This window comes from Aquila chrysaetos, chromosome 8, assembly GCF_900496995.4.
Source record: "Aquila chrysaetos chrysaetos chromosome 8, bAquChr1.4, whole genome shotgun sequence".
NCBI lineage: Eukaryota > Metazoa > Chordata > Aves > Accipitriformes > Accipitridae > Aquila > Aquila chrysaetos.
In genome coordinates this window covers 26,055,128-26,079,804 of record NC_044011.1, presented here as the reverse complement: position 1 = coordinate 26,079,804, position 24,677 = coordinate 26,055,128, and the positions used below count along the sequence as shown (strand labels likewise).

At 41.8% G+C, this 24,677-nt stretch overlaps 1 protein-coding gene across 1 annotated transcript; it reads left to right on the top strand.

Annotated features, from left to right (window-relative positions):
• The first annotated feature begins 6,778 nt into the window (after window positions 1-6,778).
• C8H6orf58 (chromosome 8 C6orf58 homolog) lies at window positions 6,779-21,054 on the top strand. Its single transcript, XM_030022807.2, has 6 exons — window positions 6,779-7,100; window positions 12,344-12,430; window positions 16,037-16,221; window positions 17,405-17,538; window positions 17,989-18,227; window positions 20,700-21,054. The coding sequence occupies exons 1-6, from the start codon at window positions 6,779-6,781 to the stop codon at window positions 20,885-20,887; spliced, it is 1,155 nt and encodes a 384-aa protein (XP_029878667.1). The 3' UTR covers window positions 20,888-21,054.
• The last annotated feature ends 3,623 nt before the right edge of the window (window positions 21,055-24,677 follow it).

The following is a 24,677-nucleotide window of genomic DNA, read 5'->3' as shown; positions in this document are numbered from 1 at the left end:
TGAACTTCTCCAATGTGAGTCCTTCCCGTGGGCTGCAGTTCTTCACAAACTGCTCAAAATTCACAAACTGCTCACTTCACAAACTTCACGAACAGCGTGGGCTTTGCCATGGAGTCATGGCCATCTTGGGCGGCATCCACCTGCTCTGGCGTGGGGTCCTCCCCCTCCTTCCTCACTGACCTCGGTATCTGCACAGGGGTTTCTCTCACATTCCAATCTCCTCCCCCGCTGCAGGTTTCCCTTCTTAAATCTGTTATCCCAGAGACGCTACAGCAGGTCCAACTTGGAGATGGGGAGGCTTCTAGCAGCTTCTCACAGGAGCCACCCACCACTGCAGTCCCTACCCCACTACCAAAACCCCATCACACAAACCCAAAACATGTGAGAAATCTCAGAACCAGAGTCCTTGGGAGCGTCCAGGTGTTAGAGTTTGGGGTGCAATCTGAAAAGAAAAAAAGTGAAGTGAAACAAAAGCACGAAAAAATGGACAGTGGAAATACTTATCATATTTTCCAGAAAAATATTCTGTTTAAAAAAATGTGTTTTCTGTCATGTCTCAACTTGGTGATGTGACATCTCTCCATATACTATCATTAGGTCTTATTTCAAAATAATGCTAGCTTTGTTGTGCAAGTATCTGTCAATACCCAGTCATTTCTCTCTTTTAATATCTGTCCATGTGTATGTTTGCTCCTTACATACCTTTCCTAGGTCTATAGTACCGTGATTACATTTCAGAAATGGATGATTTGGCATTGGAAGTTTATGTTAAATAAACATGTTAATTTAATCAAATAGGTTTGGAACTTGTTTCTGGTGAGTTATTCACACTTCTCTAAACAAGACTGAAATCTGTTTTTCTTGAAAATCACTCTTATTTCTGCTGTCATTGTGAATGAAACAGCAGAACCAAATTACTGCGTTGTATACCAACACAGAATACCAATTAGAAACAACAAGAGTGTTATTCTTTCCCATGACAGAAGCAAAATTAGGCAATAAATGTAGGGATGATTTATACCTCCTGTCTTTTATTTTACTACATTTCTTTCCAGTTGTCCTGTACCAAAATTTATTTTTCTTGCTTACATAATAAAGACTAATTTATTTCTTTGAGAAACATTTTTGCTAACTCTCCTTTCCTTTCTTGCAAGGAAGCTTGTGCCTATCCCCTCCCCTTCCTTTTTATTTTTTCAGTCTAAGGAAAATGGCTGCACCTGGAAGAAAATGGGTCACAGTCCTCTGAAAATTTTCTCTGCAGTCTCTGAGTTTCAAGAGGTGAAAATATCTCCTGATTTAAATTTCTGAATTCATTGTTTACTCCTTCCAAATGGCAAAAAAGCTGTTTTGGTCCAAGTTTCTAATTGATGCTGTCATTTTACATACTTCACATCAGTTAATCTGGGCACTAGCATCTAGCTACAGATTTACTGCTTTGGATGTTTGTGCCTTTCTTTTAATAAATCTTTGCCATTATGCTGATTTTTTCTAATTAGTTATTGCCACTTATTCTCATTTTCATCTAATTAAAATGCTATGCTAAAAATATAAGTGAAGATTCAGTTAATTTGTCTTATAAATGGATGTTTAATTAATGAAACGTTTTTAAAAAGCCCACTCACAATGTGATCCTGGCACCTTTTTCTGCGGTTCACTCTTTCCCTAGTGATATACAAACAAACAGCCAAAAGATTTCCTTGATTTTATAAGCAGACTTAGGGCTGTATTTGAGTAACTATCTCTGAGACACAATAGACGGATTATATTAAAAAATTACTATAATCTTCCCACATTAGACAATTGTTTACAACCCTGATGCTCTCAGGAATATATCTATCTATTTTGGTTTCACCAAATTTTGAATACGTGTTTCAGTGAGTGGGGATTTTGCATGGTCTGCATCAAAGCAATGAGTTCCATCATGTTATGTACATAAGGCTGATGTCTTTTAGGATAAGTGTTGTCAATGAGGTGATGATAAAGGTCGTGTACCTCTAGGTGCTAAGTACTACAGATATCTAACTCCATGATCAGTTTAACCTTCACCTTCTGAGCTGAAGATAACAAAAAGACATGAATGTTATGGTACCATCTGAAGTAGCCTATAAGGTAAATACACCTCCATAATATTATTATGAAAATGAAAAATATAGGTTAATTCAAATTTTCCTGTTTCAGGTCTGATGGAGAGGGTTCTGTTTATTTGGGGTTTTATATAAATACCTAAACATTGGTCCTGCAAGCAGGCCTGCTCAGGCAATTTGAGTATTGCCTGCACTCCTCTGGAGCACTCTGATCTGAAAAAGTACATCTGTGACAGAACCAGGTACCCATTACACATTTTGTGTGTAGGCTTGCTCTTAAATCAATATTTTTATCTTGCTGTAATTCATCTTTTAATATTAGGAACTGGAACTCTGGAAACATTGGATTTACACTTGTCTTTGTAGCTATTTATCTGGTCATTCACGCAGCCAGCCTCATGGGAAAATGACTGCTTCATCTGCGAAAGAAAAACTGTATATGGTAAATATCCCACCACAGCTATGAATCTGGTATTTCCTAAAATAGGAGCAATTGGATTTGGTTTATTCATTATCAGTTTATTTAAATTTAACTTTATTTTTTGTGCTACTGTGTATGCCCAATTCAGTAGATTGCTTCTGTTAAAAAAAAAAAAAAAGACAATGTGAATATTTTATTATGACCACCCTTCATCAACAGGATTTATCAGCACAGTTTAAAGCCTGAATTGTCAGGATCTGCAGCACAGGTTACTCCTTCTGGTGAGGGAAGATCAGCAGATAACATGGGAAGGCTTTTGCAGAGGGGAGAACAGGATTAATAGCTAACATGAGAATGATGGTTTCCAAAGAAGGAGAAGCTTTAGGTCCAAGGATGTATGGAGGACCCAGGATATGAGGATGGAGCACCTCCTGCTAGGTCCACCACACACACAATGTAACTTCCCCTTGGATGCCTGATGCTCTCAGCACAACATGTGTTGCTGCATTAGTGGTAGAGCCCACTCATGTGGCCACGGCCTGTGGCTGATGACCTTTACTCACAACCTCATCTAAAAGAGGTGAAGTAGCAATTTAAAATCCCTTTTATAGCCCTGTCATGGGGTTTTGCTGGAGGACACTGGAGCCAGAGAAAGCCTCCCTGCCAAATACCAAAGGCCTGGGACAAAAAGAAATAGATAGTCTGTTCAAAGCAATAGACATAGCTGCAGACCATAGCGACAGAGATTGGTAAACAACCTAAATATATTCACTACTGCAAGTTTATTCAGTGAAATACATGAAGAATACCTTTAGCTACAATGTGGTCTTGTTTTCCCTGGAGCCGCTCGCAATGGAGCAGCACTCACAATCACTGGTGGAAGTGTCAGGGCATGAAAAAAGGGTGCCAGGTGACAGGGAGTCTCATCCAGACCAATATCCCATCTAAAAGAAAATTCATTCTTCTTCCCCTTAGGACATTTGCCCTAAAAGAAAGAGGGTGAACCCTTCCTTTCAGTGCTGTTTTACGTGACTGAAGGATAGTGACATCCCCAGCTTACCAGAAGGTTTTCTCATCTGCAAAGCTCTGCATCAGTTCTGAGTTCATTCCAGTGGGGGTGCTGATGCCTCTTCCTCACTGGCTTGCCAGTTCCTTCCTCGGTGTGTCCCATCAGGACTAAGAAACTTTATGTTTTGATAGTTTGGGGATTTAAGCATGGGCTGCCATTTCTTCTTATGGTCACCTTAACTAATCTAATTGGTGCTCATCAGCTTTTCTGTAGTTATCTTGAAGCAAATTCTGCAGCCCAGCTGAAAACTACAGTGTTGTCTCTTGAAACTTGACAACAATTACATATCAGACCTGAATTTATCATCTATCACTACCTACAATCCTTTCCAAGACCTGCTTCGGTTACAATGTCTGTAAGAGCACAGCCGTACTGAGTAACTGGTAGAGTTATTAAAAGACTGGTGAATAGAATAGTGATGCTGACATTACTTAATTTTCCATTTATTTAAAATGCTGACATCCCTGAAGGGATGCTATGACTCAAGACCAGACAACACCACCACTCAAGTCCAATTGACATCACATGAATCCTCCTCTCACCCTGCCCAGGGGAGCAAACCAACAGGACTGGATTCCAAGCTGGAAACGCCAGTGCAGAGATTTCTCAAAGGAAAGCTGTTGTCCTTAAAGTCTTACAAAAACTGCAGCAACTTATTTGCCCACACAGATAAGTGGGAAAATGGTGTAAGAGCTATAAAATGAATTATAATATTTTGCAGGAAAAATATTTTTATTATATTAATTTAAAAACTTATTCTTACTCTTTAAAGCTTAACTGGGTTGTTGAAGTCCCTTCATTACTATAATAAGGCAAAAGGCTCAAACTTCAAAAAGTGAAGGAATTCAGCAGTCTGTCTAGTAGGTGTATTCTTATTTTACATTATTTACCATTTAGTGCACAGCACAAACTTTTTTTTTAATCAAATAGCTCAAAAATGTATATAAGGCAAGCATTATGTCCTTAATTTATCTTAATTCTTTATTATAAGTCTTTTGAGAAAGTATGTTTTTGCATCAAGACTAGTAATGCATATTTGTATGCCTGCCCAGACTGGTGTTAATAGGGTCTGCCTTTCTAGATGGCAGAGCAGGAGGACAGTTTTTCATACACAATAAAATTCCGCACAGACATGGAACCAGTCAATTTACTACATGTAATCTGCCATGAGGATGTAAGTACATGGTATCTCTGTGAAAAATGAAGATGTTTATTCACATCTCTACCTTAGGCACCTAAAGTGAAATCACTCATGTAATATGAATGACTGGTATCTCTCACTAGGAGAATTCAAGCTCTCCTCCTTGACTATAGAAAGGCAGACAGAGTTAGAATCCCAAATTGGACACTTCTTTCAGTGATGGTAAAAATAACCCCCAGCGTTACTCACTCCTTAATGTTCCCAACTAAAATTTCTGCCGTAGTGTGATTATGACCTTTGTGCCTTTTATTTCATAGAATCACAGGTTTCCTCCCTGTATCTTGTGCCCTAGCTAATGCCTTTCAGCATCCCTTGCTTTTCAGGTAAGTCTTGCTGCCCACTGCCTCAATTAAAGCCTAAATATATGTATATATAAAAACAACACAATTCTTGGCTTTTAGCCTCCAGATTATTTCATAGAACGTCATCTTTGAAGAAAAAACAAGTATCTTTAAAAACATTTCTGAAATTATTATATAAAAGTAAGTAATAACAATATTGATTTTATTTAATCTAAAAGTATTTTTCTATGTCTAAACCTGTAATTTCAACTCCCTCTACAGTCAGTCAAAAGCAATAAATCTCTCAGTGGTGTGTTTTAAACAAGTTATGTTCTGGATATACCTGATTCTCTGCTTTGGCTATCAAGGGAATCTACATAGCTAGGTTAATGTTTAAATGTCCACAGTTAGGTTAGATAAATCCCACCCATGGAAACTTAATGAAAGAAAAACTTTATTATTTGAAACCTCTGTGAGGCAGCATGATTAGGAAAAGTGTTCTCAGATCTGTGCTAATCTCTGTTGAACACTGTTTTTCAAAAGCCTTTTGGTTTCTGTCTCAGTAGTGGAGCCAAAAATAAAAACTGACCATTGAAAAATTATGCTATTTACTAGAAAGTGTCTTTAATAAATAGAGAAGATGGATTTTTTTTTTTAATTGAACCGATAGATTTCTTTTAAATTTACTGTCAAAAGTTTGCAGCCAATTTTCACTTGCTCTCATCTAGGGTTTAAAGTACTTTAAGCACACAAAGCCCAACCAAAACTCACATAATTACTTCAAAGAAAATAGGCATTTGCAGTTTTTCTCATGCAAAAGAAAGACTACAGAGATAACAAATGATGTGTTTGTTTGCTGTGTGCTCTCTTGTAACCATTGCTTATCTGAGAAAAAGCAGCTGAAGATTATAAAGTCCTAGAAGTAGGTGAGGTGAAGGTAGCTGGACAGTTTCATTTCTGTTGGAGTGTAACTTAGATACTGATTTTATCAGTGGAGGGATGGCCTTCGTATTACTCCCTTTGGAGTCTACAAGACCATGGAAGTTTAGTAGGAGACTTAAGGTCTTCATAATGACCATTTCCACACAAGACAAACAACCACTAAAACCACAGCTAGCCAGGTGCTGCAACCATTCTGATTTAGCTACTTCCAATGCTCTTATGACCTGAAGGCTGCAGGCAATTCTCCCAAAGCCAAAAGACAAAGGTGCCAATGGCAGCACCTGCCATATGTCACTGCTGCTCCTCAGCCGGCACCTGGAGCCCTCCTCAGAGCACCTCAGCCCTAACCCTGCCTGTGCCTGTTTTGGGGTGAGCTCTATGACATTGCTGTCCCTTCTTTACCCAAAGGAACTAGGCAGGGGAAGGGAAGGTGAGAGCTGGTAAGAAACACAGAGACAAAAAGGTTGACAACACAACTGTACAATCAGTCCTGTAGCACCTCAGCCTTTTGGGAGGGTGGATATACGTTGTGGGCAGCACAGATTTCAACATTTTCTGGTCAGACTGATCCGTTTTAGACATCTGCTGCTGCTCCCAGATCCCATGGGGAGGACAGAGCATTACTCACAGCTCGCTGATCTGGCAAGTCCATGTCAGGGTCACTGGAAAGAGGGAAGGGAGCTGGAGACCTCTGCATCTGAGTCACCCTTTTTTGCCCAGCCCTCACCTTTCATGATAAAAGCCCTGCAGGCACAAACACCTGGGTCACAAACCTTCACAATGCAGCCCTGCTTTGGCATACATACTCTTCTTATAGTGACTGTTACCCTGAATCCAGTGACTGCCGCAGCACAGAGCGAAAAAGGTGCCACCAGAGAAGACGCCTATCCCCCTCTGTGGGACCTTGCACCTGAAAACCTGCTGGATTTCCTAGTAAAGGACAACAAAATTGTCATCAATGCTTGGAACTATCAAGAACGACTGGGAGTGTATAAGAACTTGCTAAACTCTTCAGCCAAATATTTTATCGCCTTTGGATCCCAAAATTTTGGCAATATTCTCTGGGGATTACCATTGCAACATGGGTGGCAATTTCGTACAGGTATGAATTAAGTCCTTAAGCTGCTAGAACAGCGAAGTGTTTGCCAGACCCACTTTGGGTCATCCTTTCCAAGGTTTCTACCTCACAAGCCCAGTATAGCCTCAGATGGTGTAAATTTTGACATACTGAGCTAAGCTGCTAATTTGAAAAAGAAATCCTGAATGAAGGGAACACCCTTGCCTTGTTGAGCAACAGCTATTAAACGTCCTAACAGAAAAATGTATTGCTACACAGGACTGGTCAGAACCCAGAAGATCTATGGTTTAGATCGGCAATGTTTCAGTTAGCTGAAAATCTTTGTAAAGATATTCACAGTTGTTCCTGTTTATATTAGGTAGGTTTCAGGGCCTGCATTCTGCAGTGCTGTTCTTAAATTGCTAACTAATAGGCTTTTTTTGGTTGTTTATGTTATGATCTTCTATTGGTGGTTTGAGTTTCATTTCTAATACAGATAGTTGAAAGTCCACCTGTCCGTCTGAGAATTTGTTTCCATTTGCTCTTTTTGATCAGTTTAGGAGTAGCCTCATTATTTTCTAAATGTGTTTTACACAAAATTAAAGTTTGTTCTGTTTGTTGGGGGTTTTTTGTTTGGTTTTTATTTTGGTTTTTAAATTATGTCCAAATTCTAATGCCTCATCCCCCCAAAGCTGGTTGTTATCTGGGGCAGTCATTCTTGTTTGCTTGTTGGCTGTGCCAGGGAAGCAGATACAGAAACATGTGTGAAAGGTCCCTTGAGGCTAAGGCTGCAATATCTTATCGAGGGCTTTATCAGAGAACGTGTTCTCCCACACGCTGCTTCACATGCAGCAGGCAGTGAAGCTTTCCATTCAAAGCCAGAGTTGACTTGCCTTGTTCTAGCAACCAGGAGAGGTGGAAAGAAGAGAATAAGAGTCAATCATGTTTTCAGGAACTTTTTTAGTAACAAGGCATAAGCAAATGTATCTGTCTGCCTGTTGTTTTCTCTATTGGTTTTAGTCTGTAGTTTCATGAGGTGGTGGTTTGGCTGAAGCTGTATGTTTGGAAGAAGACAGAGGGGCTGCAGCTGGTGGTGAAGGAAGGCTGCCAGCATTTAGTTGCACCTAATGGAAAATAACTGCTAAGTCAAAATGAGGAAAAGGAGGTAGAGTAAGCAAAATCCAAGGAGGCAACTAGCTGGCAAGCAGACAGCAGTAAGAAGAATTTGGCTGGAGTTTAGGCAAGCTTTTTCCTCTTTCCCTTCTTTATGTATAGGAAAAGAAAGAGAAGTTGAAGAGGATGGCTGGTGCAACAGGAGAGTTGACCCAATGTGTGGCAGAGGCAAAGATGACTGGATGCAGAAGCTACACTTGAGTGGCGACATGCTGGAAAGGATCTAGTTATGTAGTGTGGCCTCATCCACAAAGTGAAGATGTGCCTGGTTGCAGTGGCAGTTCCCAAATAGAGATGAGGGACACAGTAGGTGAGAGGAAGGTTTGCACCTGGTTGCACAGAAAGGTAAAGACCTGCTGTCACCAGCCAAAGAGTCGTAGGACTAGTCCTTACGCAAGGAGATATATTTTTGAAATTACATGATTAGAAGGTTAAAAAAATAGTAGAAGGAGAAATACCACACGGCTGGAAAGCGTTTTACACTAAAAAATGTGAGAAGTTGAAGGATGACTGGATAAGGGGGAAAGAAAGACATAATTTTGGTGCATACAGCAGTGAGGTTAGCAACTGGCTAAACCTAATCCAGATGGGCAGCTGGGCTAGATTAGTGAGTAATGACTGAAGCATTTGTATATTGACATAATAAGCTTGGGCAAATGAAAGCAGGATTTGAGTTCATCGTGCCAGACAGCAGATCCTTGAAAATACTACAAAAACTGTTGAATTAACAATTCTGTCTGGTTATGAAAGTTATGTTGCTGAGAAAATATTTTTTTTTATATGGTCCTATATAAACCATAAAAAGCAAGTGAAGCTGCTACTTAATAAGAGCAGTACAAAGATTTGCAATAATATACTCAGGGACATAAAATGGAATCAGTACTTTGCCTAAATTTACAGTAGAGACAGTGATGTTGAGACAGCACAGCTGGTAGGAATGAGGCTGCGGAAACAGAAATTATCACTTGGGAGATGGAGTTAAACTCAGAGTCCTACCTACATAGACTGAGGAAACTGGATATTTTCTACCCGCACTTGGAAGAATTGACATATAGAAGTACAAATCCAGGAGCAATAACTTTAAGAAAGCTTCAGGTGGTATTGTATGTCTGAAGAGTAGGAAAGGTTATACCTATATTGAAGAAGAAGGAAAAATGGGATAAGGACACAATAATATTTATTTCTCCTACATCAGCAGTAGATGAGACATTAGAATAAGTATAGAGGAAAGAATATTTAAAGACATGCAGCTAAACAGAAAAAGGCATAAAGCACAGCTTATGTGAATCAAAGGTAGTTTGTGTCAGACTAACTCGATACCTTCTTTTATAAGTGATGTTTTACCGAAGTCCAGAAATGCATTTCCTCCCTTTGTAAAATCAAAGCATAGAATCAAAGTTTTTAATGACACTTTACAAAATAAGAATGAAACAAGGAATTGTAAATCTGGTAAAAGAACACCTGAAGGAGAATTGAGTGACTAGTGTTGCTAAGGTAAGTTTACAGCTAAATGGAGGATATGCTCAGAGTTCTTCAATTATCATTCTTGAGAACAATGTCATTTAGCTTTTTCATTAACAACCTTGCCACCAAAAATATACCAGAGAAATCTTGCTTATGAGATTGCACATACTTGCTAATGACATACATGCTAATGACATGGGAGGCACTGTCAATACAGAGAAAGACACAAATAGTTTGGTGTTATGTGTTTGTGTGGCGTGGGTTTTTTTGGTAGCAGGGGAGGGGCCACAGGGACAGCCCCTGTGAGAAGCTTCTAGAAGCTCCCCCGGCTCCAAGTCGGACCCGCCTCTGGCCCAGGCTGAGCCCATCAGTGATGGTGGCAACACCTGTGGGAGAGCAGATTTAAGAGGGGAAACCTGCAGTGAGTAGGGGATTGGAATGTGAGAGGAACCCCTCTGCAGATACCGAGGTCGGTGGGGGAGGAGGGGCGGCTGAGGAGGTGGATGTCCCTGCAGCCCGTGGTCAGACGGCAGGCTGTCCCCCCCCCAGCCCGTGGAGGTGAATGGTGGAGTGGAGGTCCCCCAAGATGGCCGTGACTCCATGCTCCACACTGGAGCAGTTGGTGACTGACGATCGGCCCGTGGAAAGGACCCATGCCAGGGAAGTTTGTGAGGAACCGCAGCCCGTGGAAAGGACTCATGTTGGAGAAGTTCGTGAAGGACTGCCTCCCATGGGAGGACCCCATGGTGGAGCAGGGGACGAGTGAGTTGTCCTCCCCCTGAGGAGGCAGGAGCGGCAGAGACAACGTGTGGTGACCTGACCTCAACCCCCATTCCCCGTCCCCCTGTGCTGCCGGGGGGAAAAGGTGGAGAGAACCGGGAGTGGAGCTGAGGCGGGAGGGGTGGGGGGAAGGTATTCTAAGGTTTGGGTTTACTTCCTAATATCCTTGTTTTGTTTTGACTTGTAGTAACTTAAGTTGATTTTGTTTCTTCCCCAAGTTGAGCCTGTCTTTTGCCCGTGACCATAAGTGGTGAGTGATCCCTCCCAGTCCTTGCCTCGACCCACGAGCCTGCCTTTAGATTTTCTCGTCCCACCATGGCCAGAGGGGGGAGTGAGCGGGCAGCTGCGTGGTGCTTTGTTACCGGTTGGCCTTAAACCATGACACTTGGATAGACCTGAAGACTGAAATAACAATCATGTACACAGGGAATAGGAGGGACCAGAGAGAATAAAACTGGAGTGTAGACCTGGAAGTAGAGTTAGTGCTTCCAGCTCCAAATAATTCATATATATGTTATAATTATCACTGATACTGCCTGGGACTTTTCATTTTCTGAAACCACCTAGGCTAACAATCTTTGGTAAATCTAATGTACAATTCTTTTGCAATATTTTGCTGTCTTTTTCTTCTTTTCCTTTATCCATTTATCCTTTATCCATTCATTCCCTTTGCACACCAGTGAACTACTGCTGCCTATTTCTGATGCCCTGTGTGAAAGTAGAATCTTGAAAAAAAAAAAAATCTTTCTGTAAATATTAAAAAATACCATGTTTCATTAAAAAATATCCTGTTGAACTGCATTCCTCAACACTGCAAATTCATGCCCTCAGTGCTCTGCTACTGAAAGATATAGGCTTGAGCAGCTAGCATGTCCCAAAGCACAAGCTCTGTCCAGTCAGCTAGAGAGGATAATTAGGATAATCTGTATGCACATGGTTCATGATCATCTCTTCTTCTCGAGTAAAAAGTATCAGAAAATTTGGTTAGGCTTTTAAAGAATGTAATGAGGTTTAGTTCTAATCTGACAGAAATGACAGTGTCGTTATTCAGCTGACTTACCAGACAGTAAGTGCTCTGCAGGGCAGAGTTTGGGAGCTTCTGGAACAGCTCAAGTCATTGGACCTGACCATGGTGATTTCATGTCATACTCTTAAAGCAGACTTCCTGACTCACTCACATGACTAAAAACCACATAATGTATACGTACATTATGCTTTCAGGAATTAGGCTGTTTCTCCATGTCACATGCTTAAAGTAAAATGTGCCTTACATGCTGTCACGAATAATTGTGAAATGTCTTGCATGTTTGCTACAGCACAGATGCTTGAAAACCCTGCTAATCAGGTACAACAATGTTTGCATGCTTAGCCTCACAGTAAGGCCATGTTTGTATGCATGATTAAACAGGAAGAGATTCTGTATCACACAATGCAATTAGGTGAGACAATTACTAGCACATTTAATTTGCACTATTCTGCTTGTTAAGCAGCTCTCCTACACTAGCAGCCCTGCATCCATTGAAAATGATGCATCAGCTATACATGTGTTTATGTCCATATGTGCGTGTATATTTAGAGCTCTATAAAAATATCACTGCAATGTCCTACTTTCAGACAGTTCCATAAATTTCAGAATGCATTTACAGTGAGGAACTGTAAAACACAATCAAATTACAATGCACTGCATGAAGTATTGACTGAGAAATTCAACTACTCTAGGAATAGTAGTTTATGAAGCAAAACAACAGTAATTCTGCTTCTCTGAGCAAAATGGTGCATGCTTTACTGCTATATAATTTTTTCATCTCAGAGGGATTTCTTGTGGGAAAAAAGATTGAGAAGTATTTGGTGTATTATTTCATTTGATTCAGGCAGATTAGCAGATCCTTCCAGTGTGACTTCCTGTGGCTATGAAGATGGAGACCTCCTGTGCATATCTGTAAGAAGCTGGTGGTCCTGTAAGTATGTGCTGTTACATTGTTCTTCTCCAAAACATGATTAGTGTCGTAGAAGGTAATTTAGAATCTTTCTTCCCCTTAGACTTCTATATTACAAAGCAATTTCAGTGCTACATAATTCTCCATTGAAAACTTGTAGCAAGACTCCTAAGTGTGAGTGACTAAATGAAAGTTAATTGACATTGATAACTTATTTGAGGAAGGAAAAAAATGCCAATTTTCAGGCTTAAAAATGTTTGCATTGCAAAAATGCATGTAAAAATGTGTGGGAAACACCAAGACGGGTATCTATATTTGTAGACATTCGTAGAAATCACAGTTTTCAATTATTCTAGAGCAGATTTGTTCAGCTTAGATGCTGGAACTTCAAATTAAAACTTGGTGTGAGAATGTCAGGCAGGAATCTCTGTGGTTCTTGCATCACCCTTGGTAATACAAATCTGACAGGACTTTTCTGCCTTCAGTTGCACCTCCACAGCTTCACTGTGGTCAGTAGGCTACACAGAAAGAAATAAAGGGAGACTTTGTGCCCATGATATCCAAATAACTTCATTATCTTTATTACACTGACATTTATCTGGCAGGCTTTCACGTATTCATCTAAAACTTAGTTAATACTTCGACCTGGTGTACATGAGCTATGAGGCAATTTCTGTTCACTTTAATATTGGCTTTGGAGTTCTAGTAGGTTGAAATTCTGTTGAAATTTTTTCATTATTCCAATGAGTAGCAACAAACTGAAGTCACAGAGAAAGTGTAAAGATCTGAATTTCTATTGTCAGTGCCCCTGATACTTTCAGTGTTTTCCTCAGTATCTCTAAAGACACACATCCAGATAATTCAGTCTTCCCCAAAATGGAAATATCCAAAATTCCTGGATGCTTTTGATAATTCAGGCCATTTGTATATTGCTGTGTTGAACTGGAGGGATCAAGTTAATGCATGGTTTCTCTTAGTCTGAGATACACCAGAATTTCATTTGTAAAAATGTCTGTCATAGGTGTAACAGGAGAGTGGCTCTATCCATTACACCTAAGCAAATGTGCATTGCAGGAAGCAACGTCATCTCGATGATAGTGGTATCAAATTTGGAACCACCTTTGCACTACGCAGCACAGAGAAAAAGCAAAGTGTCAAACTCTACTGAAGACCCAGGTGTGAGCTAACTCAGCCATATGTGCTGTTGGCATCACTCCTGGTAGATGTGGTAGAGCACCTTGTCCTCCCATGGGACATAAGAGTAGGTCTACTGCCAGGATCATGGGAGAAATAATAGTGTATGAGACAGGATACTATAACCAGGTTTTTACATAGAAAGGAAAAAGCGGTTATATCCACTGCTGGCTAAGAGCTTCGTAGAAGAGGAAAGAAAGGAATCTGGAATGCTACATGCAACTCAAGGGTATCCATTTATTGTTGCGCAGGGCAGCCCAATGAATAACACTTGTAGCATCAATACAAAAAGCACCAATACTACAGTGGTCGCTGTCTCAAGTGCAAGAACATATGTAGCCTATTTCCCTCTGGTATTTTTACAGCCTAAATGGAAACACACTCCTCAAACAACAATGCATACCTAGATTTCCACAGAGTTCATCTTACAAGGTAATTTCTTCTGAGCCCATAAAAAACATAAACAACCATTAAATTGTCTCATTTGATTAATCAAAAATATTTAATTAATTTGCCTACACAAATTGTATATCCCAACCAGTCCTAATAGAATGCCCCAAACAATGTTTTTGTTTCCATTTTTCAAAAGCTGAATGAACATATTATTTAAAAAAATAATTCCCTTGTTCTCTGATCTGAGTCAAAGTCAGTATTTTTGGAGACTCAAACTCTGACTCTTTTAGAGAGTTTATCTTCTATTTTTAAAGAAATGGAACAGACACATAGGGTGGGGCGAAGAAAGACAAGACCAACCTATAGATTACAATCATTACTTATGTCTAAAGGCAATGAAATGATGGCAATCTTCATTTTTTAAGGAGTTAAAGCCCTTGTAAGTCCTCCAGTTTAAGTATTCTTTCCCCTCCCAGGGAAGGGAAAGCTTCATATTCTTTTTCCTGTAGCACATTTTGCCCTCTATCACTTCTGTGCCTCGCTCTCTCAGCTTCCCTGCTGGCCTGTCCCAAGTCCCTCTTTTCACCAGACCTGCTAGCAGGTTTCAGCGAATGGCTCTGTCCCTTCCCTGCCACATGAGTGCTTTGGTCTAGAGACCCATTGAATGAAGCCTCTGGCTGTGAGCCAGCAATTAAATGTATATATCTTCAACTGAGCAAAGGCATAAGCATATGTGGCAGTGCATCCATAACAGCATAGAGTAAATTTCAAATATAAATTTAGAGTAAAACCAAAGCTCAGTGTGATACTCCAACTTCAGTTTCCCATCTCTGTGGATGGCTAGCACTAGGTGCTCTGTGGCAAGGTGTCACATGCAGTCCCAAGTAAAAAGGGTCATTGCATAGCCCTGTGCAAGCAGGGGACCTTCCTGGAATAGAAACCACCACCTGTACTTTCTCAGTGTTTGCTTTCCTGCTCTTTACTTACTTCTAACCACTGCATGTTTCCTTCATACTGATTTTGTTGCCTCCAGAAAATGTATAAAGTTAGCCTTAATTTACCCTATTGCAGCAGGAACATGCAAAAAGTCTTTCAGACTGCACAGAAATGTCTCTTACTGTTGTGAGAGTGCAAGTGGTTTTGGCTGGCCTTCAGGGCAGCCCTCTGGCACGAGTAGTCATATGAAGCCAGAAGTCAGCTTAAATCAGAAACTCACATTTAATACAGCCCAGGGTGTATGAGACTCTCCCTGCTTAAGAACTTCAGCCCTTTTTACCTAGAATAATATTCAGTATAGTCCTTTCCTGCATTATTTTTCTGCCCTCTGAGTCACCCAAGCAGGTACTAATATGTAATGTATGCAAGACCACTGAAAAGAATGTAAGTACTTTCTGATGTGAAATCCAGGTTTCAGTACTTCTCATGAAAATAGTGAACAAGAAGCAAGACCGAGCTCAGCAATGACTGCCAGTGGGACACTGTCTTCTTGTGACTTGAGACTTTTCCTTTGCTCTTCTGACAGGCCACACCTTTCCTCCTGAAAATGAGCAAAATCTTTTTTAAAAGCAAAATTATTATTTTCCAGTAAAATATCATTAGTATTTGCCTTTTCCTTTCTTATATGCCCATGATGCATAGAAGAGTTTTTTTTTTAATGAAAACAATATTCACGGAGTACCCCTTAGTCTTTCTGTACTTAGCTTGCAACTAATATTTGAGAGACTTTTGATGTCCTGTCTGTGACAACCTATAAAGATCTAACTTTTATCGGTTGTTTGTCCTTTCCTGCAAAGTATAGCTCACTGTCGGTTCATGCATGGCTATTAAAGGACAATATAGAAATGAATATTACAAATCATATCTAAAGCAATACAGATATCATCATTAGTGCATTTCAGTACATACGTCCCACTGCTGAACACGGTTGTATCAGTGGCAATTTCAAACGATAGCATTTGGATGGGAGAGTGTTCATTATTCTATGCATGAATTTTTATTTGCTTGTGGTTAATATGTCCTCCTTTTTCATTATTGTCACAGGTATGAATTACTACTTGGCTGTCATACCCTTTCTGGGGGCAGTGGAGGCTGGCCTCTTTGGGCAGCTGCAGTACGTGATAGAAATATTGCCACCAGAAGAGCGAAGAGCTGATTTCTGTTATAGCGTTGCTGACTGCCGATCTCGCATTCCCAAGCTCATGGATGACTGGAAGGCCTATTTTGAAGTAAATAATTTTACTTTTTTTTCCATATTTTATAGGAAATGATACCAGAATATCAGCTTTATTATTACTGTTATTTTTAAGATTCAGAGAGCTTGCTTTGCTTTCAATAACAGCTTGATATAAAAGTAACAAGCAGGAAAAATGAAAAGCGTAACATAAAGTGAGTCAGAGCTAAGAGGGCCAGGATTTTTACAGGTTATGGATTTTTTCCTTCCTTCAAGATAATTCTGTATTTTAGAGTCTATCCCAAGAGACTGTTTTGTTAACAGTTAAATCTGTATTATTCTTATACTGCTTATGTTAGCAATGCAAAATAAGCATGCGAGATAGAACATTACTCTTGAAAAATGGCCTTGCATTGGTTTTATAGGGTTTATTTATTCCTTCGAACATCTAAAAATCTGAAAATGCTAAAACTTCATTCAGAAGGACACTTATTTATGCAAGTAGATGTTGTCTTTCCTTCTCATTCAGCTCTTCCCTAATCTCAAAGATGACAATATTTCTCACTTCACAGTTCAATAACTATTTTTATAGATAGGCTTCTATATTCAACATTTTTGTTGGTAAGCAAATAATTGATAATGATCAGAAAATTTAAACCATAAGTCCCTCTGGGCAAGTGTGAGTGAAGGTAGAGGTTTTAGGAGCAAGACTGGGTTTGTTATCTTAAGACTGTTTTTCCTAAGCACTATGTTTCAGAAGTTATTATAAAAGATCTGCTTCTCAAATAGCCATAATGATAACCATTAAGGATAATTTCCCAAAAATCTTCTGAAAGTTGTGGTCGAAAGAGTATAAACAGGTTTTCAAGGAATCCAATATTTCAGCACGGAAGCTTCCATGGCACTCAGATACAAAAGTCCACTGAATTATTGTGGCAGAATACCTATTTAGGTACTTATGTGGATAAAACTGTTGCTCTGTTAAAGTCAAAGAATGGCAACTCCCGTTAACTTCAGTGGGGATATGTATTAACTTTATAAATCTATATTAATCATCTTTTTCTCCTTATAGTAGACATTATAGTTACTTATAAAGCAGCACATTCTAACTACCCAAAAGCAATTTCCCTTAGCTTGCAAACTTACTGTTCTGTGAGGTATGTACCTAAGTCTAAAAAATTCATTGGGTTTAAACCTCTCCCCTGTTTCTCTGTCTTTTTTCCTCCCTGTTGCTGCAGTATCTGTTATCTACAGGACACAAAGCCGTGAGCCCTGCAACCTTCTCTTCCTTCAAACTGGATGATGCCCTCCGTCTCATGTGGAAGGCACACATCGCCTCCATTGCTTATGCGCTGCCCAAGTTCCAGGACAGGTACGGGGACAAGAGACATGGCCAAGGGGGATCTTCCCATCTGCATGCCTCTTTGGAAGATAGTATCCCCAAAAAGTCCACATGATCTTTCTTACTTTAGGCCTCTACTCTTTAGGTTCCACTCTTCCTTCCGCTGTCTTGCAGCCTGGGATGACCAGCGAGAGATGGCTGCCCAGGCTGCGATGGGCGGGCAGGCTGTGGGCTTAAAAATAGATGCTGATTGCTCTCTGGGAGCACAGGCCTGAGTCAGGAGCTGTGCTTAATCTCAGCAGGGGCAGCGATGCCAGAAGAAATTATGTAAAAAGTGATGAAGGAGGTTGTAAGTCACTGTGGCCCTGACACCACTCAGGATTTTATACTGAACAAAGCACATTTGGGATAAATGATCAACTCCTGTGCTCTACAGGGGATTTCAATTATCTGTTACATTTTTATTTTGATCTCTTCCAGCTTAAAATATCTCTCTGATCCAGAAGCAAATTTTGGTGAAGACTGGGCTAATGCTGTGGATTTCATTGCAGCCACACACTTCTCTACAGATTTTCTGACCACAAACAACTTCCAGGCTTTTCTGCCCCAGAGAATGCTTGTTGAAGGGGATGTCCTCCCATCCATTAGTGACTTCAGTCCACAGCAAAATAGAGTCCTGCTTTCAATGAGAACTCTTCATAAAGCAAATCAATTAACAGGTATGAGCCCGACCTACAAATGTCTGTAGTTCTTAGATACTTAATATCTTGTTCCCTCTTTCTATACCTTTCTCCATATGAACGCAGTGAATTTTGATATAAAATAGTATAAACACTTCCTAGAGACTAACAGCAAAACAGTAAAGCTAAAAGTACAACCATAAGTAAACAACACACCAGAGAGCAAATGCAGTAGATGGGATGACACTGAAGATAAGCGTTGACGATTTCCCATCAGACAAATTCATCTTTTGTTGGAGCAGATGATCTTACTTTTTTCTCCAGTTTTCACAGGATCTTTAAAAACACAGACACAACTTTGTGTTTCACCAGTTAAATCTGAAACAATTAAGGCTGTAAATAAAGTTATTAGATCAGTTGAGGTCGTTACAAAAAACGGGCAAATGATGAATATCATCTGTCCCAGCAAAACCGTATCCTTAGACAATGCTGGCTTCTCCACGTTCACTAAAATAAGTTCTGCATCGCCATCGAGCGGTGAGACACAGAATTGCACGCGCCTGAGGTTTCAGTTCATTCGTAGGTATTGCTGGGTTGGATATTTTTGTTTGTCCTTTGTGAAGTAAAGTTCTTTTGAATCTTTAAATGAAAATACAGTATAAAAATACACTGAAAAACTAGTATCCAGAGCTATGGTAGTTGTTTTGTGATCCTCTTCTGCCCACACAGTTCAGTGAAAATTTTCTCAGTAGCTGTATTCGTAGCTGAAAAAGATGCGTAATGAAGCTACTCAGTGTTACAAAAGAGCATCCTCGCATCACAGAGTGCTTCCCTCATACCTTTCACGTAGCATGATTCCTCAAAATCTGAATAAGGATCTTAACAGCTCTATCCCGTCCCTGGCAGTCTATGCCAGAATTTCAGGAAACAGTTCAGGCTTTCTTGACCTACCTGCAGGAGGGGAGGGGGGCACGGGAGGGAAAAGCAGGACTAGCAGGGCAGCAAGGAGGGAGCAGAGCACCAGGGGAGCAGAGCAGATGAGAACAGCACTGGAAGGAGAGAGGAAAAGAGGCATGGATGCTGAAGATGGTAGAAGGAAGGAAAGAGAGGGATGACGAAGTTTCATGCAGGTGCAGCCATAATGAAGTCCATAGCTGAAATCCCTTGCTTTGCAGGCGGGAGATTTCCCTGACTATGCTTTGAAGGGATGTGCTTTGCATTCAGCTGGGGCTTAAATGCCAGCTAACTCAACCTGGTGAGTGATTTGCAGATCAGAAAAGGAGCTTTAAACCAAATTTGACTTGCGTCTGGATCCACAGCTTCAGTGGGGACCTGAAACACTAGATCTTATTGACACAAAACGCAGATGACAAAATGTGACATACTGTTTTTGTAGAGTTGGATTCTTAAAACTTTTAAACACATCCTGTGAGCTGCAGAGTCCTCTTCTGGTGCTGCAAACTTCAACAGCAGATAGAGGGTCTCGGTACCTCTTACGATGTGACCCTGTCCAACCCAGAGTGAGATTTGATTTCTTGATTCACAGTTTGATTACTCTTTATTTTCCTCTAGCTACCTCTGCCTGTCCAGCAAGGACCTGTATTGAGAGAGCGCTCTGCTACCTCTAAAGCTTCTTGCCTCATCAATGGTCAGAAGCTTTTCTTTTTATGCTCTGCCCCCCACTGATATCTGAAGGCAGATGAGCAGATGCCTTGTTATTTGAGACCTTCCCTGCTGTCCTAACCTTTCCTGTGGTCCTACTAGGCAAAAGCACTGTTTGCTGCCTTCTCCTCTTAACTCCTCATCTCCCCAGTACAATACCTTACGAAGTCAGTTCTTCACTGTTGCCATTTTTATGTAAAAAACATGTTTTGCAGGAGAATAATCTCCTCTTGGTTTTCTAGTAGACTTTTTTTTTACCCTCAGATTTCCTCTATGGACCCTTTATCCACTAAAAAGATTAGCACTTAGAGGAGTGGGGAGCAGGTAATGACTCTCCTGCAAACTAGTGCTATGCTGGACTGGTCAGGCATACTTCTTAGAGAGCCACTGCTTATTGCGTGGATGAAAGTATTAGGATCATTTTGTTCTTTAGGTTGAGGCCTTAGCTGGCAGAGAGTGCAAATTCTTAGTTGCTTTAGAGTAAAAACAAAGACATGCATGATTGTAACTACCAGGCTACTGCTTCATAAGCCATGAAGCTATGTGCAATTGCAGACCAAGACCTTAACATGCATCTTCAATCATTTTGACTTCCAACACTGGTGACAAGGGAACAAGCCCAGTTGTCTGTCAAAACAAAGGATCCTGAGCTGAATGAACAGCCTGTGTCTCCCTACACATTTGTAGGCAATTATTACCCCATCGGCATGCTCCAGCTTTGTGTACATTTCACTGTCCACAGGAGAGCGGTGGGTATTTGTTGCCAGACCTGCGCTTTGTCCCTTGTGTGCCGCGAGCTGCGTGTGCTCCATGTTGATTTGACAATGTCACGTTGTGTTTCTTTCCAAGGAGGATTACTGCTGAAGGTCTGGCAAAAGGCTATGTCCACCGAAGCAGGAAGAAAAATGGGCCGAAAACTGATTGAAGACTTGGCTTCGAGCCAGAATTTTGACCCAGTGGGAATATATAATGATTTGAAAGGAGCAGATTTGACAGCGCTCGCTTTCTTGAGAAAACGGAGTTCCAACATTGATTGATTTAATCTTTTAACAGATATGTGTGTGTCTTGGTAATTTCTTACAGCAGGGTTTCCTGAGTCTGCCATGTCTGCATCTCTCTCATATTGAATCAATATTTTTATACTTAATTTTCCTAATTAGCTCATATGTTTAACTCATTTCCTTATAAATAAAATGCCTCACAGAAAATCTTACTTTATTACTTTTTTGGACTTTATAAATAATATGTAATTATTGGAGACAAGATTAAATACAAGCAGATTATATTCTGTTTCAGACTGTTTTTTTTTCCCACCAGATATGTAACTACTTAGGTCCTTGATGGTCTATAGATAATCATCCAAAACTTTTCTTTGAAGTTCTGGTACAAAACCAATGCCTCGACTGCTTCCTGCCAAAGTCGTTATTTTGCAGACCGCCTGCAATCAAATTCGAAGCTTTCAGGCTTAGCAGATTAAATACTTGAGTACAGATGGATTCCCTTGGTATGCTGCTTTGTAACAAACACCTAAGTGCCTCGTGGTACTGTGGAGCCAGTCCTGAGAAGTCCTGAAGCAAATGAGCTTATTCTGTAGCAGCTGTTCCATGACCAACAGAGATTTCTGGCATTTGATTCCGTTCACTTACCTCAAGGAAACACTGATCTATCTATCGATTTATGTGATTACATAGTCTGTATAACCACAGGTTACTTTTCCGTTTCCCCGTGCCTAACCCTTCTTGTTGCAGCGTGCCATACGTTAGATTTGATTACCGAGGAAGAGATGCGTTTGCGCTGTTTGCACTCCCAGCGCCTAGCGCGCTCTGACCCAAGCGCTGATCCCAGTCGTCTGGGTGATAACACATACGGGGAATCACTTATAACAGCTTGCCGTGACAGGTTGTGGGGAAGCGGGGCAGGGGTCCTGCAGGCAGCCAGGGCTTGAAGTTTCTTAGGAGATCTGCTGACTTGGCTCCTCCGTCCTTATGAAGACTTCCCCTAGAGAGCAGGCGTGGCTGGAGCTCCCTTGCCGTGGTGGAGAGGGGAGGACGGCGGTACAGCCGCTGCCTGCTGCATCCCAGCAGGTTACAGCTTGCCGAAGCGGGTGTTTAAAAGAGACACGGCCCTTAGACTCCTACGGCAAAATAAGGGAAAGCAGCCTCGCTTCGCTACCGTTTTCTACCCGCCCCGCGTTTTCGGTTGCACCCGGCATCCCGGTGGGTAACTCCGTCCCATACCCCCGCTCGGAAGGAGAAAGGCGCGTGCCGCGGGCTCTCCCGCCGCCCACGGGAGACGTCTCCCACGCCACTCCGTCGCGCTCCCCCTCTGCCTCTCCTCGCGGCGGCCCTGCGGGCGGGCGGCAGCCAAAGGGCTTCGGCGGAGGGTGAGCGGGGTGGTTCGGGCTTCAGCTGGAGGAGGCTCCGGCTGAGTCGGCAGCAGCCCAGCAAGGGCCGTTCCGGCAGGGCCCCCGGCCGGCCCCTGCCCGGCCTTGCCCTGAAGAGCCCGCCCCGCCGGGCGGGGGGAGCGGCGGTGCTGCAGCCGGCGGGGCAGCGCTGCGTTACCCCCGGCAGCGCTTTCCGTAAGGAACGGCCGGGCGGCGTCCGCCCGCCGGGTGCCAGGGCCGCGGTGCCTCCCTGAGCTGCCGGTCCAGGTGCGGGCAGCGAGCGGGAGAAACGTCAGCTCCTCGGGAGTCTCCGCACCTCCCGAACTGTTGGCCGGGTACCCGAGTAGACGAAGGAGAAGGAAAGGGTTTGCGCCCTTCCGTGCCACTTTCCCAGGCTGACGGGTCCTTTCTCCCCAAACTTGCACGGTATTTGAACCGCAGATTAAGAAGTAATTATCAAAGACATTGAGCAGGTAAACACTCTTCTGTCCTTTAATGTCCCGGGACAAAGGTTTTAATTATTCATTGTCATTTTATGGATAAACTCTTAATGTACCATCATTACCTAACACTTTTCAAAGGAAATACATTAACGAGTTCTAAGAAAATGTGGGAGTTTTTCCCTCAATTACCTGGTTCATAGATCAGAGTAATTAGATTTCAACAGACTTTAGGTGTAATCTAAAAGTAATTACCACAGCTGCCAGCTGTTAAAATATTAATTGTGCTCCAGAAAAGTTTGGAAAAAAAATTTGACCTTTTCTGTGGTTAACTCAGATTTAACCTAGGCTGAACTTTGAGAAAACAAAAAAGAGCTATTAATGCAAATAGGGAAAACAAACTTACAAATTGCAAACTGCTGCGCTTGAGGGGATATTTGTACCACGTTTTTGAAAAGCAAGTATCTCCTTACTTGAATTTATGGTAACATTAGGAAACATTTCAGTATTTTGAAAAAGAACCATCTCGCTCAGTACAGCATCAGGCATTTAGGTATTTCAGACACTTTGTCGGAATCCAGCATGCCAACCACCCAGGCAAAGGCTTTGGAAACTGGCCAGCAATCGCACTTTGGTAGTTGATGCACGCATAGAAGTTTAGATGAAACACGGGATGGTGGATTCTTACAGGGAGAGCAGATCCAGGTATCTTGAAACAGAAAAGATGCATCCTAGTGAGAAAATATACAGGTATCAGAAACTAAGCAGAGAGAAGTGTATCAAGAGAAGGCAGCACAGGTATGGTAGGATGTCTCTAGAGAAGGATGGGAGAGCACTGGAGGGGCCTGCTTGCTAGTCAGAGCTAGCAAAAGCTGACAACTACCAAAGCAGGGGTTTGCCCAGCAAGGGGGCCTTACAAAGTGGAAGTGGTTTTGTTCCTCAGCGTTTGTGTGGGGTATTCAGCTCTGTTCTCATGCCTTTCACACATGTAATCTCTTTACTGAGGACTGCTTGGCATTAAGCAGAGCCACATTCTGTGTGACAGAGGTGCTGTTAGAAGAAAGCTGTGTGACAAAGGTGCTGTTAGAAGAAAGCATAAACACAACTGGCTGCAGCTCGGGAGAGCCAGGAAGTTAAACTTCTGTACATGCTTGCAAATAGCCAGCCTAAGGGGACTGAGACAAACAACATTTGGGAGGGAAAGAGAGAAGATTAGAAATGGATACATGCTAAAAAAAGAATTTGGGAGAATAAAAATCCACCAGGAAAGAGCCTGACCTTCCTCAGAGCTTGGGCAACAGTCCTGAACCCTGCTCCCCTCCCACACCGCTGCAGGGCTGATGGGGAACCACTGCACTGCCTTCCTCTTCTAAGTCTACTCACACCCAAGGTCATCCCAGCTCCTTTTAGGCAGGTCAGCTCCTTATTTCTGAGATGTGCATTTTTCAGCGTCTTAACTACAAGAGAGGAATTTCTGAGGAATGGTCAGAAGTGAGGTTCTCGTCCTTGTCTATGTCTTTGCAACTGGGAGCAGAGCCACTGCAAAATGGGCCTGTGCTTTACCAAACATTCTCCTAAACGGTCACATAATATAGACATGCATAATATAGATGTGCTTGGCAATGTGACGCCCGTCTACAAGAAGGGTCGGAGGCAGGATCCGGAGAACTACAGGCCTGTCAGCTTGACCTCGGTACCAGGGAAGATTATGGAACAGTTCGTCTTGAGAAAGCTCACATGGCACGTGCAGGACAAACAGGGGATCAGGCCCAGTCAGCATGGGTTTACGAAAGGCAAGTCCTGCTTGACCAACCTGATCTCCTTCTATGACCAGGTGACCCACCTAGTGGATGAGGGAAAGGCTGTGGATGTTATCTACCTTGACTTCAGCAAGGCCTTTGACCCTCTCTCTCTTGGCATACTCCTTGAGAAGCTGGTGTCTCATGGCTTAGACAAGTGTACTCTTCACTGGGTGAAAAACTGGCTGGATGGATGAGCCCAGAG